The sequence below is a fragment of the Paralichthys olivaceus genome, chromosome 23, assembly GCF_024713975.1.
Source record: "Paralichthys olivaceus isolate ysfri-2021 chromosome 23, ASM2471397v2, whole genome shotgun sequence".
NCBI lineage: Eukaryota > Metazoa > Chordata > Actinopteri > Pleuronectiformes > Paralichthyidae > Paralichthys > Paralichthys olivaceus.
In genome coordinates, this window is record NC_091115.1 from 11,541,853 (window position 1) to 11,558,946 (window position 17,094).

General features: G+C 40.4%; 1 protein-coding gene across 3 annotated transcripts in view; it reads right to left on the reverse strand.

Moving 5' to 3' along the window:
- Positions 1-1,233: 1,233 nt before the first annotated feature.
- The window catches only part of tbc1d22a (TBC1 domain family, member 22a), a 162,199-nt gene continuing 146,338 nt past the window's right edge, over positions 1,234-17,094 (reverse strand). Inside the window, exon 15 of one of the 3 annotated variants that reach the window (XM_069519792.1) lies at positions 1,234-5,478. In XM_069519792.1, coding sequence (XP_069375893.1) covers positions 5,350-5,478 — 129 coding nt within the window. In that variant the 3' untranslated portion in view covers positions 1,234-5,349. The remainder of the gene's footprint in view (positions 5,479-17,094) is intronic. The other 2 variants (XM_020092387.2, XM_069519793.1) reach the window with 2 other exon arrangements.

Genomic DNA, 17,094 nt, shown 5'->3' on the forward strand with positions numbered 1-17,094 from the left:
TTCTCATGTCCTATGATCATGTTGCTCCCCCACGATATCTGGTGGTCCTGTTCTGTTTCATCCATTTCATCTGTATCTGAGCATAAATTAGCCTTTAGTTTGTCATCTGAGGAACTTTAAGTATTTATTTTAGTACCTGTATTTATTTATTTTATTATTTATTGAATACACTTCTATTTGGTTGTGTTGTGAGCATTAGCGACTGCATGTGTTGTGTCAAACTTTCAGGGCCACTGTACAATCAGCACAGGCTCGAACTATAAATGTGACAATCTGAACAAATAAATATTGAACAGCTCCAACGAGTGGAGAGGACAATGGCCGTGAGGACAAGGCTGAAAAGAACAGTTGACTGTGCTAATATTTGTGCTCTATTTCTTCAGCTTAACTGTGAGTTGCAGCTGGTTCTTTGTTGGCATTTCTTCCATATTCCATTCTCTTTCAACTCAAGTGTGTGTGTGTCTGTGCTCATGCACAAGCAGGCACCTTCCCGCGCCCATTGTTGGTTTTAATGTATTTTTAATTTCCCATGAAGTGACTGGAGTCCTCAGTGACCAGCACTCCATAATTGGCTGCCTGTGTGAACATCAGTCAGCTTAACGAGAGTGAGAGAGGTTCTACTGCTCTAGGTGCACACACACACACACACACACACACACACACACACACACACACACACACACAGACACACACACACACACACACACACACACACACACACACACACACACACACACACACACACAGACACTCACATCTGCAAGTAAATGCAGCTGGCTCTCGTTTTTGTCTTCTCCGTCTTCTCCTTTCCTTCCTGTCCTCTGCAAGACACACACACAGACACACACACACAGAGGGAGAAAGTCTCATTAATCTAGCTGCTGCTGCCATTGTGTCCAGAGGGCTCAGACAGGAAGTGTTTACCTGCTGCTCTGTGTGTTTGGGAATAGTGTATGAATATGAATACAGCCGATACAATTAGCTACACCCTGCACGTTAGCACGGCTGTTAGCTGTGGCCCGCTCGCCTCGCTGGCTAATGCATGTGTGCAGACACCTAGTTTCTCGGCTGTCTGGCTGCAGAGGCACGGGAGACATGATGCTGCGGAAAGTATCTTACCTTGAGTTTAATAGAAAGCAATTGGATACGGAACAATTAGAGATGCAGAGGATATTCTTTCAGCAAACACACACAATAGTTCTCAGGAGACAAAATACACAACATGACGCAATATTCAAAGACATTTTTGTCATATATAGGATTTATTTACACTTTCTATTTACAGATTTTTGTTTCAAAATCTTCTCTGTACACATTTTTAAATTCAAGAACCACCAGTCCTGTCACCCACAACGCTCTAGTATTATTCAATTTTTCTGAGTATTCAAGAGGCAGAAACACACAGGGGAGGATTCTTCTTTACTCTGTTTGGTTTTCATAAACACATCTGCGCGTCTGGAGAAGTAGAGCGAGAAAAAAATATTCAAAAAGAAATGAAAGCAGGCGAAAATGTTACTTAAGGATTCGCTGGCGAAGATGCTCCCAAGAATGTTTGAAGTTTGCCTGTCTGTGTGTGTGTGTTCACCAATAGAAAAAGGGCTCCAGCCAAACTTCATCACCATCAAGATTCATGCGTTAATTTGACACTGGTAGCAGCTGAATGTGTTAACGTGATTGTTGAAATCTGATTTGCAGCTAATTCTTCTAACGAGGTATCACTGCCTATGACATCACAGCAAAAACGGAGAAATCAATGAAAACAGATTTAAATTTTAAAAAAGGCTTGAAACACACACACACACACACACACACACACACACACACACACACACACACACACACAGTAACTGTCAACCTCTAACATCGTTGTCCTGGGTGTCCCTGCTCACTACTGGCATCCCTTCCACAGCCACAGTGTTCAGTAATGTTGTGTGCAATAAGGCAACAAGAAAAAGTAGAAACTTTGGATAATAAAAGGGACAATATGGGATATCTGTAGTCCCTTAGTTACTGTTGCTATGCCTGTCAAGCTTTCAATTCTCGGCACATGCTCAGTTGACTGTAAATAAAGGTGGACGACATGTCTCTCCCTGTTTCTGTAGCACAAGTCAAAATCTTAATGATATGGGTGCCGCCATCTTGCATTGGCGATGTCATTTGGAGCGATGGTCTGCAGTACGCATCGTGGAGCTGTCACGTCGTCCATCTTTATATACAGTCTATGGTTTATAGTGAGAATGGTTGCAGATTTAACATGAACAAATTCTGGGTAGAGTTGGAAGCAGTGACGACTGCTGGTGGGAGATTAATTCAGTGTAGCTTGGTGAAAAAAAAAATGCTGCTGAATTTTGAATGTTTCCAGTTGACTCTTAAATATGTCCTCAATGTCTAAATACACAAGACTGAGGAAACACTGAGGTTAAAGCAGCATGTCGGAAGAGAAAGATGTAGCCTGCCCATGTAGCGGGCTGGCAACTTAGTCCTACTTTTATTCATATGAAAAGAAAAGAAAGAAAGAAAATGCTGCTTTTTGAACTGCATGCAATGTTACAGGAGAAAGAGCATTGGCAACAAACATCACAAATGTTGGCGTTATATGATGCTGCAAATGTTAAAAACTCATCTAGAATATGTTTCTTGGCCTTGGAAGTAGAATTAGTATTACAAATACATCACAGAAACAGCCCACCAAATTGAATGCTAAATGCTAATGTACCATTTCAGCATGTGCAGAAATCTAAAGCTCAACAGGTCTAATATATCTAGTTCATGTTTGCTAAGCTATAAATTGAAAACTGCTGTTGGAGCGAGCATTGTCGCAAACAGGCAGTTGTTTCATTACTAATATGGTGTTAATGCCCAGAGTAACTAAACTGTTTATATTGGCAACTGTCACATCCCAAAAACTAAACGTGCACAAAAAATATATTTTCTGTCTTATCACAGCAAATTGAAAATTTCACACTATTGCTCGCAGAGATCTAAAACCAAGTTTCTGAGTTAAGTCTAGGTCAATAACAGATCTAGGATGTTGTCTTGTGTGTTCAGAATCAGGCACAACTTAACAGACTTGTAATGTAAACAGCATAAAAAAAAAAAAAATTAAGACCAAAAAAGAAAAAGAAAAATCTTTAAAATGCTGATTGAAAGAATATATCTCATACAAAAGAGAGAGAGCGAGAGAGAGCGAGAGAGAGCAAGAGAGAGAGAGCAAGAGAGAGAGGCTGTAGACTTTCGAACTTAGTGCGGTTTCTCTTTGTCAGAGAGCATGGGAGATGAGGGGCTTGTGAAACTGGTGCAGGGTGTGTAAAAAAGAAAATCCCTGTGTGCGATCAGAGACTGACAGCTCTCGCAGGAAAAAAGCGCTGAAACCTCCAGAGAAACACGACTCACTTGCTCCCTCTCTCCTCCCGTCTCCTCTCCACACACACACACCTGTGCACACAGTCTTTGTGGTGACAGTAATGGATCGTGGCGCCGTCGCGACAGGAGGCTCCAAACATTTACAGCTTTGTTTCACGTTATGAATGTCTGATTACATCCACCCCCTCCTCCTCCCAACATTACACCAATATGGTGCTACTGACTTTGGATGAGACATCCCATGAGCTGTAAATGACGAGAGGACGCACGCAACAAAGACGATGAGATACTGAAACACATGACTCATAACGCTGCGTTTAACGGTATCTACTGTTTCCTGTAAGTTTATGGAAAATGATCTAAAATGAATGGTTATGTTGAATATTCTTTATCTTTAAGTTCTTTTGTATTTCTGTTCAAACAGCTCAAAACTTGATTTCCTAACAAATAAAGCTCTGACTCTGATATGACTCTGCTCTTTACAACATTGAACGTGTCCCTCGTGCAAGAAAATGCAATTTAAAGATGAGCACCATATTTGCCAGACCTGTTGGAAAAGAAAGCAATGGTGCACACAGCTTTTTAATGTCATGAAAACAAGGAAAGAGGATTGATGACCTGAACAGTCCTGAAGCTGAGTGACAGGACAACTTTGTTTTATTAGTGCGCAGTAGGATCACTATGCAACCGATTTCCAGGAAATTCTGTGGAGTGGTGGGCATGAGCTAAGGGAAAGCAATTTAACCCATTGGTGGGTTAGGGTTAGTTTTTGTCCACTTTCTTTAACATTTTTATCTGGCTTTCATTTTAACCTATGGAGATTGTACCCATTAGGCAGGAGAAAGGGTTTGGGAAAAAGAATGAAACCAAGTACCTTATTTAAGCCAAAAATGAACTGCAAATTTTATTTTCTAACCCAACTAATTAGTGCATGACTGTGTGTATTTCTGTCACAATATATGCCGCAATGGTTTTTAATGTGTGTTCTGAGGTAGTCTTAGGTTCAGAGAGGAGGAGAAGTAATAGATAAGACATGACCCTTCATATATCGACAGGTCCGAGGGAAACCTAATGAGTGGGAATGAGTAGCGTTCTTCTTCCTGATGGCTTATTACCTTTTTAGATAATGAGTGTGTGTGTGTGTGTGTGACTCTCCTGATCTGCAGTCTCTTACTATTTGTCTTAAACTCTTTTACTATACGTCGCTGTACTGGTGGGAGGACAAGGTGAAAAAGGTGAGCTGGTGTGCATGTAGAAGAGGGGAGACATGATGCTTTTCCTGCACTTACAATCTCTCTTTTTCTCTTTCCCTCTGTGTAAAACCTTGGTGTGTTCACAGGAAAACCACCAGTGTCCCTGCTCCCTCGGGTGCTGTTGTGACCAGGACAGGGGCTTAGATATGTAAACCTTCTCACTCAGTGCTCTTTTGCCTTCTTTCTTTGTCTTTGTGGGCTTGGGGAAAAAAAAGGTCACCTTTTTGCCTCAGGGAACAAAGAACAATGTATTGCTGTGGTACTGGAAACAATGGTAAGCGGAGAGGAACATTGTTCTGAGCCAGACGAGACCCCAGGCGGTGCTGAGCAACAGCTCGTGGTCCTGCGTCAGGCCTGAGGTCGTAATCTGAGGCATCAGCTTGAGCGAATCGAACGCCGACAGAAAAAAGTTGCGGTCTTCATCAGTAATGAAGAGAAGGAGGGCTCTGCAGGAGTGCACATTTCAGAGCTGATCAGAGAAAAATAACAATAAAAAAACAAGGCTTCACATCATCATGTTAGAATGCTACACCTCACGTCCTCCCAGTCATTGGTTGATTTAAATCTCTTAGTTGCTGAAAGGCCCATTGAGCCATTTGGGGAAAGGGGAGGTTAAGAAAAAGGAGGAGGTCCTTCCATATAGGAATATAGGCCTATGAGTTCAGTAGACGACAGCAGGGATGGAAAGAAGAGGAGGAGGAGGGGGAGCAGCAGCTGCGGAGAGCCATGCTTATCATCTCTTGTAGTGGTTTGGCGCATCAGCAAAGGCGAACTTCAACCGGTAGGCTTCAGCCAGCAGCACACTCACTTCTTCGTTGCCCCAGTGCATCGTGGGAAGGTTTTGCAGGAGGATCATTAGCCCCTATTGAAAAAAAAAAAATTTAGAGGAGAGATATAATTTGTGAAAGACAAATGAGAAAAGACAGTAACAGTTTCAGAAAAAGAACTGAAAATATAAAATTAAACAAAAACACAGATGCAAGAAAACAATAAAAGCAAAGATAAATCAGCAACGGTTCAATAAAGAAGAGGGTTGAAAAGGTGATAGGGATAGAAAGAGGGAATAACACTATGTAGACTATATAGGCAGTAGCTTATGTCTTTTATTGTCCTATAAAGCATTATATCTGTGCAGAACACAGCAGATTTTCAAACTAGGTTTAGTTCAGGCTCCTCCACTGGCATTTTAATTCTGATTTGACAAGAACTAATTTGGGTTTTCTCAAATTAAAAAAGAAGAAAGGGGCCATAAGACACAAGAGTGGAAGTGCAGCATCGATCTGATGTAACACAAAGCAAGTGCTCCTGCTGCACAGGTAACCAACGTCCACTGTTTCATCAAGTAAATATAAGACTTTTTAATAAATGCAATTAAGTGCAACGGATATGAAAAGAATATCAGTCCCAGAATTAATTAAACTCACCCTTCCTTAAGATATTCAGATTATTACAATCGAGACTTTTTTAGACCCCATGGAATCGCTGAGTCGAAACAGAAAAGTGTGACTCAATAAACAGGTGCATCATGTTTTTTAGAAGGATTAAAAAGATGCATTACATGTAAAATTAAATATTTCAAGCTTTTTTTTGTTTGTTTTAATTTTAATGATACGTTGATTATGACTTACATCAGGAAAACAAAACAAAAAAACTCTTCTCAAAATACTTGAATATTTCTTTGTGTCCAACTTCTGAAGAGTACATTCATTTATCCACTCAATGAATGCGGCGTGACATGGAGGCCCTTCTATATCTGACCTTCCTTGTGGAGGGTGTCGAGTCAGCAGTCTTTCCCATGACTGTGATTGCATCTACTGTATTTACCTTCACCAACGGTCAAATGTAGGCAAAAACTCCAAATACATCTAGAAAGGATGAAATCTCTGACTTCAAATCTTATCTGAATAAATAAAAATGCGATGAAATCTGCTATTGCAATAAAACTGTGTACAAGTATCTAAATGCAACGACAGCAGAAAATATTATCACAGGCAGTAGCTGCATTTGTGATCTAACAAAGTATAGCCTGAGGGGTTTGTCTGGATGAACAAGTTTAATGTTAGAGTAGCAGACAGGCACAGTTACACACGCTTTTTTTTTGCATCTGCGCATGTGTGAGTGTGACAGAGATGTTATTAACTCAGTCAAAGTGGTTTAATAACAACTGGGAGACAGAAAGAGAGAAAAAACAGCAGTGGGTGAGGGTTTACGGGGGGGAAACAGTAAAGAAAGGATAAAGTGTCGAGTACAATTCAGTGAGGTTCAAGTCTTTCCCCAAATTCCTGTTCTGTACATTACTGCAAATACGAAGACCGACAACAGGCAAACGAACACACACACGCACGCACACACACAGAATCAGGTTGTCTCACTGCTAACCAGTCTCATTCCCCTTTGAGAGAGAGGCATTAGTTGGCAAGATTGAACCTCCGTCTGTGCGTGTGTGCGTGATGGCTCAGTGTCTCTACAGTTTTCATCATCAAGACTGAAATCATTGCCGTGACAACAGGGTTTACAACCAATCACGATGTTGATAATCACATCGAAGGACAAATCACATTGACTCTTCTGGTGCAGACACTCCTGAGCAATTTGCCAGCATCTGACAGGATGTGACCCCTGGTACGAGAAGTACTGTATCACCGGGTTAAGTATGTGGATATGAATGTGATGAGTTTTTGTTGTATTTCTATATTTTCATGCACAATGAGAAAATGGAAAAAAAAAAAGCAAAAGTACATGACTGTGTACATAATTGTTTTAAGAGTGAAGAAACAATACATCCCATAAACCATAGGAAACATGACAGTGCAGTACATGACCTGACTTGTAGTGATTTTCACCTCTTATGTCTTTCTTTAACTCAAAAATAAGCACAGCGTGTTAGAGAGGGAAACGGTTTCTCTGTGGGACATGTAATGTAACGCTGAAATTTAAACAACTCAATTGTACCAGCTCCCCTTATCTAAGATGTGACTAATACACCTAAGGATTGTGATTTTTATTTCCAGAATTACATTGTTGAGCTCTAAACAACCTTTTTTTTTTTTTCTACAACTGCAGAGAAAGTCAAACTTCACAAAACGTTAAGTGGATATATTCACTACAGCCAGGCACTTTGTATTATTTTACCCTCCTACAAATTAAATCCAAGGTGTTTGGCTCCAACATTTTTTTGCCTCTTCCTGGCTTGGATTTAATGAGCTAGTGAGACGACCCTGATGACTTTTCAACAATAAAAAGCTTTTTTATTCTGAGTGGGGGCTGGAAAAATGCAAGATTTCTTCAACTAATGAAGCTCAAAGATGCACTCCTGTCCAGATTATGCAGATTAAGACTGTAGGTGTTTCACCTCTGTTTCCCAAATTACTAACAGGTAAACCCACCTGTATATCACTTTTGACATTTAGTAAATTTAGATTTTTTTTAGCTTGGCTTAACCAAAAGAGCAGCTGGTGATTACCATGGTGACTGACGTTTATAAAATCTAGGAAAGATTCAAAGTTCAAAAATGTACAAGCTGTGAGGGGGCTGCTAAAAATGCTAAAAAGAAATTAGCCTCAGTGTCGACACTTCAAAAACGACTCTTAATTCCTGAGATCATTTTTAAAACACTGCTTCATATGACTATAATCAAAACCCAGGCCATTGTTAATTCTACATTAGAAAAAACAAAACACCCTGCCATAATAGATCCTCCTTTGAAGAAGAAGACCTGGACCTTGACTTTGCACAATGACTTTCCCCTTGGTTGAGAAAAATGCACTTGTATGTATGTCCACTCTGAGGGATTGAGGGATGGAGAGAGAGAAAGAGCGGAAGAAAGACAGGAAGGCGGCCTGATCAGAATTCAGCTTGCCTTCCTCTCATCTGTATTCACCAGAGCTTCACTATCAGCTCTCCTTTCATCACTCACCCTTCTCTCACATTCACACGGGCACTTTTGAAATCCACCCCATTTTTGCTCACAGATAACACACTGCACGGTGGGTGCGTGAGTTGTGTCTTTATGTTAATGCTTATGTCTGCTGACGTGAAGACAATCAGATGAAAAAATAAAAAAGTAGTCTATTTACAAAAGATTGGGCTGAATACAAAACACCAATAACTGCTAGTTCATTTAGAATGGAAGAAAAAGTAGAAAATAGCCGTCAGAGAAATGTTCATGCAGCATTTTAATGTGTCTGTCAGCCATAGAGAGCGCAGTTCGTGTGTATGCATGTATTTATGTGAAAGTATATAGACTATAAGTGTTCTGTGCATCAGTGGTCATAGATGCCTGGGGGGAGACACCATGTACCTCCTCTAAGGAACTTTACTGCCTCAGGCTCTTCAGGCCCAAGGGAAGCTTCCCTATGTAGCCAAGCTACACATGATGTGGAGTAAGATCTGAACAATCAGCCAAATCATTAAACCCGGTTACCAGTTTAAATTACAGCCCAACTGAAAGTAGTTTTTTTTGGGTTGATGCATATTTTGTAGACCTTTAAGCAACAACAGGAAAATCTCAAGAACATTCAGGCGTGGGGTGGTGTCTGGGTAAAACATGCAGGAGGCAGAACGTGACGTATACATTCTGCTGAAGAAACATATTTTTGTTTATAGCCCATCGATAACCGTATAGACCCTTATTGACAAAAGCTCGCTCATCTTCTACATGTGTGACACTTCTTTTTTCCCCTGAGATATTTGGATTTGTTTTGCATCCATCATTTGTTAGAAATGTCAGCTACCAATCACTAGCTCACTGTGGATTTTCCAGGCATTGTCCTGCTGTATTCTCACATGGGCTGACTCGGAGATTCTCTAGACATTTTACTAGGAGGCTGGCGGGAAAATGTCCACTGCTCAGTGCATCAATGAAAGCAGCTCAATTTCCTTTTATATATCAATGCATATTGGGACAGCATACATCCAAACCCATACATCTGAGAAAGGCCAATAGTGGCTGACGTAATAAGCCACACTTCAATTTAAATGGCTGATCGGAGGAGCATCATTCAAGAAGTTGTTAAATTAATTCTGAACATCCAACAGGGTGGCGATTCAAAAACTGAAGCAGATAATTGGGCTGCTGCTGATGTTGCTTTAAATAGGATGAGAACAGCTGCCTAATATTATTGACATTGATTGGTATGAAATAGATTCAATAGCTGCTTTCCACCAGCAATAAAACATTTTTATTTTGCTTAATTTACTTCACTGGGATATTTGACCCAAACAATGTGGAACCTTTAATGCGTAGAGGTTGAGACAAGTAAAGCTAAACAAACTAGTTTAGGAGAGCAATCATTATGCAACAGCAGCTAACTAACAGAAGCAATGTGGGGTGGTGCACATTTTAAACCCCCAGTGCACATACACTTGAAAGTGGCCTTCTCTGTAAAGTAGGATGCAGGTTGTATTTTGCAATTATACTTTAGAATTAGTTTTTGAATGGAAAGGAGAGTCCTTGTGGCCTGATGGAAAGACTGATGGAAAAATAGGGGAGGAATTTCCCACGTGATATATCTTTACAAATCAACAATAGGGACTGATTGCTGTGCTACATGCAAGAGAGGAACCAACCACTGTCTCATCATGCACCACTTGTCACAGACGTTAGGCAACACACCCAAACAAACACACCCACACACGGGCACTGACGCATGCTCTGCCGCACAAGTACGCACGCACAGTGACTGAGGAGCTTCATTAAGAGCATATTTCTGCTTGGTAACCATCTGCTGGCTATCACTTCTGCTGGGCTAATGACTTTAATACGGTTTAATTGCATACATCTCGCTGTCAGGGGGGGAAACACTGCACCCACTCTACTCTGCACAGGTGGCAACACTCCACGCTGAGAGGCCACGAGTGTTTGTCTGAGTGAGTGTGTACGACTGCACGAGAGGAAAAAGGGGGGAACCAGTACAGTCCATGAAATTCAATTTGTGTTTGGGGGTGTTGTGGAGGCTGTGTATGAAATTAGAAACAAGAGATGGAGCAGAAGAGTGTGTGGAGATGTGTGCGTGTTGTAGGAGGAAATCAGTAAAAGAGACGATGTGGTATGTTTAAGGTGCAGGCAGGGCAGAAAATAGAGATATCTGTGTGTGTGTTTAGCTAGTCCTGTTGTGTGTGTCGCTGCTAGAGGTTATTGAGGCATGAATATCCATTTATCCCACAATACTAACAAACACATTGATCCACCATTACAGTATACAGTACTCTACAAAGGGAAAAAAACGCAATTAGCTGCCCATCTCCTACGCTTGGCAAGGCTTAAAGTGGTTAATGGCTATTGATACTGATGGGAAAGCAGATTGTCAATAGAGTCAGGGCTGAGGCTCTTTGTTCAAAAAGGGAATGGAGTCATGTATTGGAAACAGAGAGAGCCAAGGCCACTGCCAAGTGAAATGTATTCACTGTGTCTATAGTTATTGTTTTAACCTGGATCTGACCAGGGTGAGCTGATTTAACACAGTCACTCCTCATCGGCACTTCACATTTCACATTTATAGCCACATACAAAGCAGTGAGTGGCTTAATGTGTTGGATCATCATAAGCCACCAGGACATTTTCAATGCACATTGGCATCTAGCTACTGGAGGGATGAAAACCTCTATAAATTCCAAAGAAAATATTGGTCATGGTAGTGGAGAGAGCTCATTTATACAAGATATCCCATAGGTGTTCAACTGGGTTGAGATTTGGTGACTGTGTAGACCATGGCATATGATTCACGTCAATTTAAATCACAGCAAAGTGTTCACTGACCCCTTGTGCACTATAGATTTGGGGATTATCAATCTGATGTCAAATCATTTCTTTTCACTTTGTCACTTGTTGGAGCCACACAATCACCTGATCCTATACAGGACTGATTGACATGAAGACTAGGGAATAAAACAAAAACATGTGTATTTATGTTTAAATTTTACATTAAAAAAGTGTTTATTTTCAAATTTTAAGGTTTATGGCACTAAAAAATAAAGTCTCAATTGTCTTAGATGTTTAATAACAACATTCAAAACATTACCATTTTTGTAAGGTTTGAGTGTGTTTGTTATAGATTACGACTGATTATAGAAGACTGAAACCTCAAATTGAGTCAAAGAGATGTATTCCTTCAAATACCATTAAGACACTGACTGCAGCTATCAGCAGCAATGGTGAAGTCATACACTGAGAGAGAGATAAAACACACAATTAAAGCCCACTCTGCATGAGAACTAAACAGTCCATTTGCTGGCAGAATGAGATGGTGCTAAGTGAGGTGAGTACATCGAGTGCCCAGAGTCGCACGAGGTGCCTCTGTCTTTCCTCCAGTGTCAACTACATCTCCCAGCAGTGAGCAGCTAAAGCCCTGGAGAAATTAATGGGGGAGAGATGACAGGTGTGCAGTACGCAAACATACCGACAGACACACTAAGGGCTAAAAATGGCAATCGTCTGTAGTAGCTGTTGTGTTTCTTTGACATGTATCATTACACCTCCAATCTCCTTCAACCAACACATCTACATGAACACACATATAAAGATGCAACAGTCACACACAGAGACAGACACACAAACACACGCACGCACTCAAACACACGCGCACACATACAAAGACTGTCACCTACGAGCACAAGCACACCAGGTTGCTGGTGGTGGTAATGGTGTTTTGCAGCACCCTGAGGTGTAATGGGCCTAGGCACTGCTCTGTCGGGGCCATTAGCTTGCTGTAGTTCGTATAATTACACAAAATGGGCACTCTGGCAAACAGTGGGTGCTAATGTAGGAGTGGGGCACTGCAGCATGTGGATGTAAGAGCTGACATAGGATGGCACAGCCCAGTTGTCTTGTAAAAAGACGGCCCGGTGAAAAAGTCCAGCAGATTAATACTGGCTGTGCTGCTGGATAATGTGAGATTTCTGTTATCAATCAAGTTTAACATGGTATTAGTTTCTTAAATAGATTCTTTCTTTTTGAGTTGGTGTAATTAATTTACAGGTAGTACAGGAAAAAAACAGTGAGACTGTTTTCTTTAATGAGTTGTCCAGGGTGTACCCTGCATCTTGCCTTATGGGATTAGTTCCAGACCGAGAGCGATAGGATGAGCCAAAAAGAAGATGGCTTGATGGATGGACGGGTGGATGGGAGGATGGATGGATTAGTAACTTATTCACTTTCTTGCTGAGAAATGGTTGAGAAGATTGATACCAGTCTTATAGCTTTGCAATATCAATCTAGTTCCCAAAATATCAATCTGTTCCTTTAAAATTCTCCTAGTCTTTTAATGATATAATCACATAAAACAGAGCAAATGCTTTAATTTGGCCCAATTCTATACCTCTGCTGTTTGGAGAGCATGAAGCCCTGAAAAACTAGAGAATTAAAGATATAAGTCTGAATAAATCTGGACAATTTTCTCATTTGACATTCATGTACTTCGCATATGCCTATTGTACAATAGGTCAATATCAGCCCAAGGTTGCAGAGCGTAAACTAATTCATAAAATCCTGCCATGTTATTTACAGAAAAAAAAGAGAAGGCGACATGTGGGATGTGGGTCGAGCCTTTGGTAATTTAAATACTGTGGGAGTGTGAATAAGATTAAAGCATGGGAGAATGCATGATAGATTGCCTGAAAGCTTTCCAAACACATGAAACCACAAGTGTGGGCGTTGGTGCTGAGGTTATCATTTGGATACTGAAACCTCTGCTGATACCTCACAGAAAGATTTGTTTTAATGGTTTTTATGAAAACTAAAACATAAAAGAGAAAATGGAGGTGAGGAAAAAAAAGACTTGGATCTCTTTGCTCTCGCAGTCGCCAGGCTTTAGCGCTGTACCCATTCTGTACCAGTCAATGCCAACCCAATGACAAGTTCATAACCTTTGGAAAAATGCGGCCAGAAGCAATCTTAGTGCTAGAACAGTAGTCCCTGCTGCTTCTGTATATTGGAGCATTTACAGTGATATTTCACTCTGCCTGACTAGTTTCATTTTTCAGGACGTTCTACTTCAAAGTTCAACAGCGGCCAATATTTAACCATTTGACCCCTCAGCATCAAACATAACCACTGTGACAAACCTACTGCAGAAAAATATGATCCAATCCACTGATACACATTTCTGATGTATATCTACTAGTGCTGTGCCCATTCTAAACAAAGATTAAACTTTTGTTCTTGTCTGTGGTCAAACTGGATGCAGCTTTCTCTCTGAAAGTATAAAAGTGATTAATGATCAATCAAATCAAAAAACAATTTATAAAATTGAACTGAATATGCTTTATTACTGTACACATGCTGGGCTTATTTATAATTTTGCATGATTTACTTAATTTGTGTTATTTTATTCCATAAATTGTATGTTGGCTATTTCAGAGGCCAAGCAATCGACACAATCTTCCGGCTCAAGCTCACAACCAATAAAAATAAAAGCTCTGTAATTCTGCTGAGTAAAAAGCATCACAGTTATGAAACAATTGTTGTGCTTTTACTTGACAGAAGGTACTTAAAGTGATTCCATGAATGTTGTTGTCATGACAGAGATTAGCACACAGGCCACCCGTGAATGTCTCTGTGAGCCTGATATAGTGAAATTAAAATAATCAAAATATGACTGCATGACTGCAAGGCGCTGTCTGTCTGTTTATTCACATTTTATTAATATTTTATCTATCATCATCATCATGTGTCCAAATCTGACACTGCACTTCCCGGAACATTAACTGACATTTGTAAATATGCTTGTAGAGCATCCATTTTGTCACACTTAATTCAACAAAAGACAAGTAGAGCCTTTTGATACTTTAACACCAGCCCTCACCCACTGCCAAGTTCTGAAGGGTTAATGAAATAATACAGAGTTCATAATCCCTGAAAAACCTTCTTTAGGGAACTGCCTCAATTCTCGTTTTGACTTTCCATATAAGAGCATTTCAATTTCAAATTCAATATTTATAGATCAGTTCATGACCCAGCCCTATCTTCAAATCTCTTTTCTGCTATTTTTCTTTTAAAAACTATTTGTCCCCTCCTGCTGCTGTGGCTGCTGCAGTCTGTTTATTCCTAGCGAGAGGGTTGATATTACTGTTTATCTTAAAGGAGTGGAGCAGGGGGGCATGCAGTTGGCTTAGGGGCTGACAGAGCAACTCCTGTTATTCTGTTATCTTAGGGCAAAAAAGCCATAAAACTCTGACTCTTACTATCTATATTTCCCTCTCTCTTGTGGATAAACCTCAGCCAGCGATAATGTCGGTAATGACACTCAGACAGCAAGCTAATCACCTCACACTCCATTGTTTTGAGCTGACAAACGCTTTGCGGAGACTCCTGGCGATGGCAAACCTGTGCTTGCATGCATTGATCAACAAAGCAGCAACACCACTCAGTTGTGCAGCCAATACACAAATGTGTGTGTGCACATATTTTGGCACACGCACGCACACACACGCACGCACACACGCACGCACGCACACTAGCTGGTTGTCAATGCCACACCATGAGTGATCACTACGAGCTTTCCAAGCAGCTTTGGTCCTCAAAACCTTACAGCGCAATAATTCAGCGCACAAGCCCACGCAACTTAGCCTTACAGCAAACTTCACATGTCAGTGATGGAGAGCATGTAGGAGGAAGGAGAGCAATGAAAGAAGGATGTCAAAGAATGAAAGACAGGGTGAGGCAGATGGGTGGAGGGCTACATAATTACTTCCACCATATTAAGTCCTCCGTTTTCTTCATATATTCTCACAATTAGATTAATACGCCACATCGGACGCAGCACTCAATCAACGGGGTGATCATTAAAAGCTGTTTACTGGGGGTGGCCTTGTCTCACTTTAAGCCCTAATGACTACAGTGCCATCCATCAGAGAAGCTGCAAACCCCTCAGAGGGTCTGCTAGATACAAGCCAAGTTTGGGAACAAAGTTCTGGAGGAGAAGTTGGGGAGGTCTTGTCATGATAAATGGGTGAAATGTGTGGAATTAATCAGAGGAGGAGCCCGGCTCTTTACTGGAAATTGCGATGGTGGTGGTCTTAATGGGCATGTGCTATTGCTCATGCACATAAATACTGTATGTTGGAAAATGAAAAGCAAAAGATGCACACATATGCATTGGATGAAGTTGTCAAACCCCAGATACCTGAACTGTTGACTATTAGAGATTGAAGATGCATCTATACTTTCTCTTGTTCAATAATGAAGCCTAAATATCCCTGATGAGGGGGTGGCCATCCTGTGCATTTGCTGTCTTTTGGAGCCTGAGCAGTAGTGATCAAAGCGTAGAGGTGTGTTATAGAGGTCCCCAATACATGTGCTCGACCGATCACCTGCAGTCAATCTCAGCAGTCAATCATGAAATTTCATCCTGTTATCTAATTAAAACCAAATATACGAGAAAAATTAACACTTTAATACAAACCAGTGTGATAAGAACTATCTTAAATAACAGAAACCATCTTTGGGAAAATTCTACTTGACATACTATTTGGGTTCTTGTCCCATTTGTTTACATGGAGTAGGCAGGGTTTATGAACTATAATTAACAGCCACTGGGGGCTATCCAGATGAATAGGCTTTGCTTTAGAGAGCTGTCATGCCATCTATATATATATATATATATATATATTATATGATCCATTACACTGATTCAAAATAGCAACAAATTTAAAAAAAGGAATATTCAACTCTAAAAAGTGAACAGCTGCGCATCTCTGTGTTGCCAAATGTTTTTTTTGTTCATGGTGGCACTGGGGACTAAATTCTACTGATAAAATAAATAAATATTTAATTCAGCATATCATGAAATAAAAGAATGAGCATCAAAGTAAATACAGAAAAAGTCCTTTGCTCCAGTAGAGGGCCCTGTGGACTATATTGTTTACAATGCAGCATTTGTGTTGGCAGAGTAAAACATCGAGAGTGACCAGATGTCCCGATTAAATACAGAGTTCCAATTTGTCCTGGCGCCATGACAGGGACACACTTTGTTCTGATAATTAGACGAAATAGATCTGAGTTCTGTTTTTCCAAGAATAAACTTTCAAAAAGAGATCTTTGTGAAATGTGTCATTGAGTAAAATGGGGTAAATTAACCTTCTAAATAGGTTGAGGGTGGGGCTCTATTGTAAGTGTAAAGAAGAATGGCTCAATTATCAGGATGTGTCAACGGCACAAACTGGTGATCAATGTTATAAATAAAAAAAAAACCAATGGTTCAAGGGGGCGGTGGAGCAGAGGAACAAAGAACAGTCAAACAACAGAAACAGATCTATCTATAGGCAGACTGGAGTTCAGACGCTGGCATACAATTGAAAGGACTTTTATTCTTTCTGCATAACATGAATATATTTTCCTATTGACATCATGCTCAAAATAAGTTTGCCACTTTTATATTCATCCATAGCAGCTAAACACAATGCCGTGGACACACTTCCTCAGTTGTATCTCTATATGCTAATTCATTCTTGTTTTATTCCCATATAGTGCAATCAGCTTTAC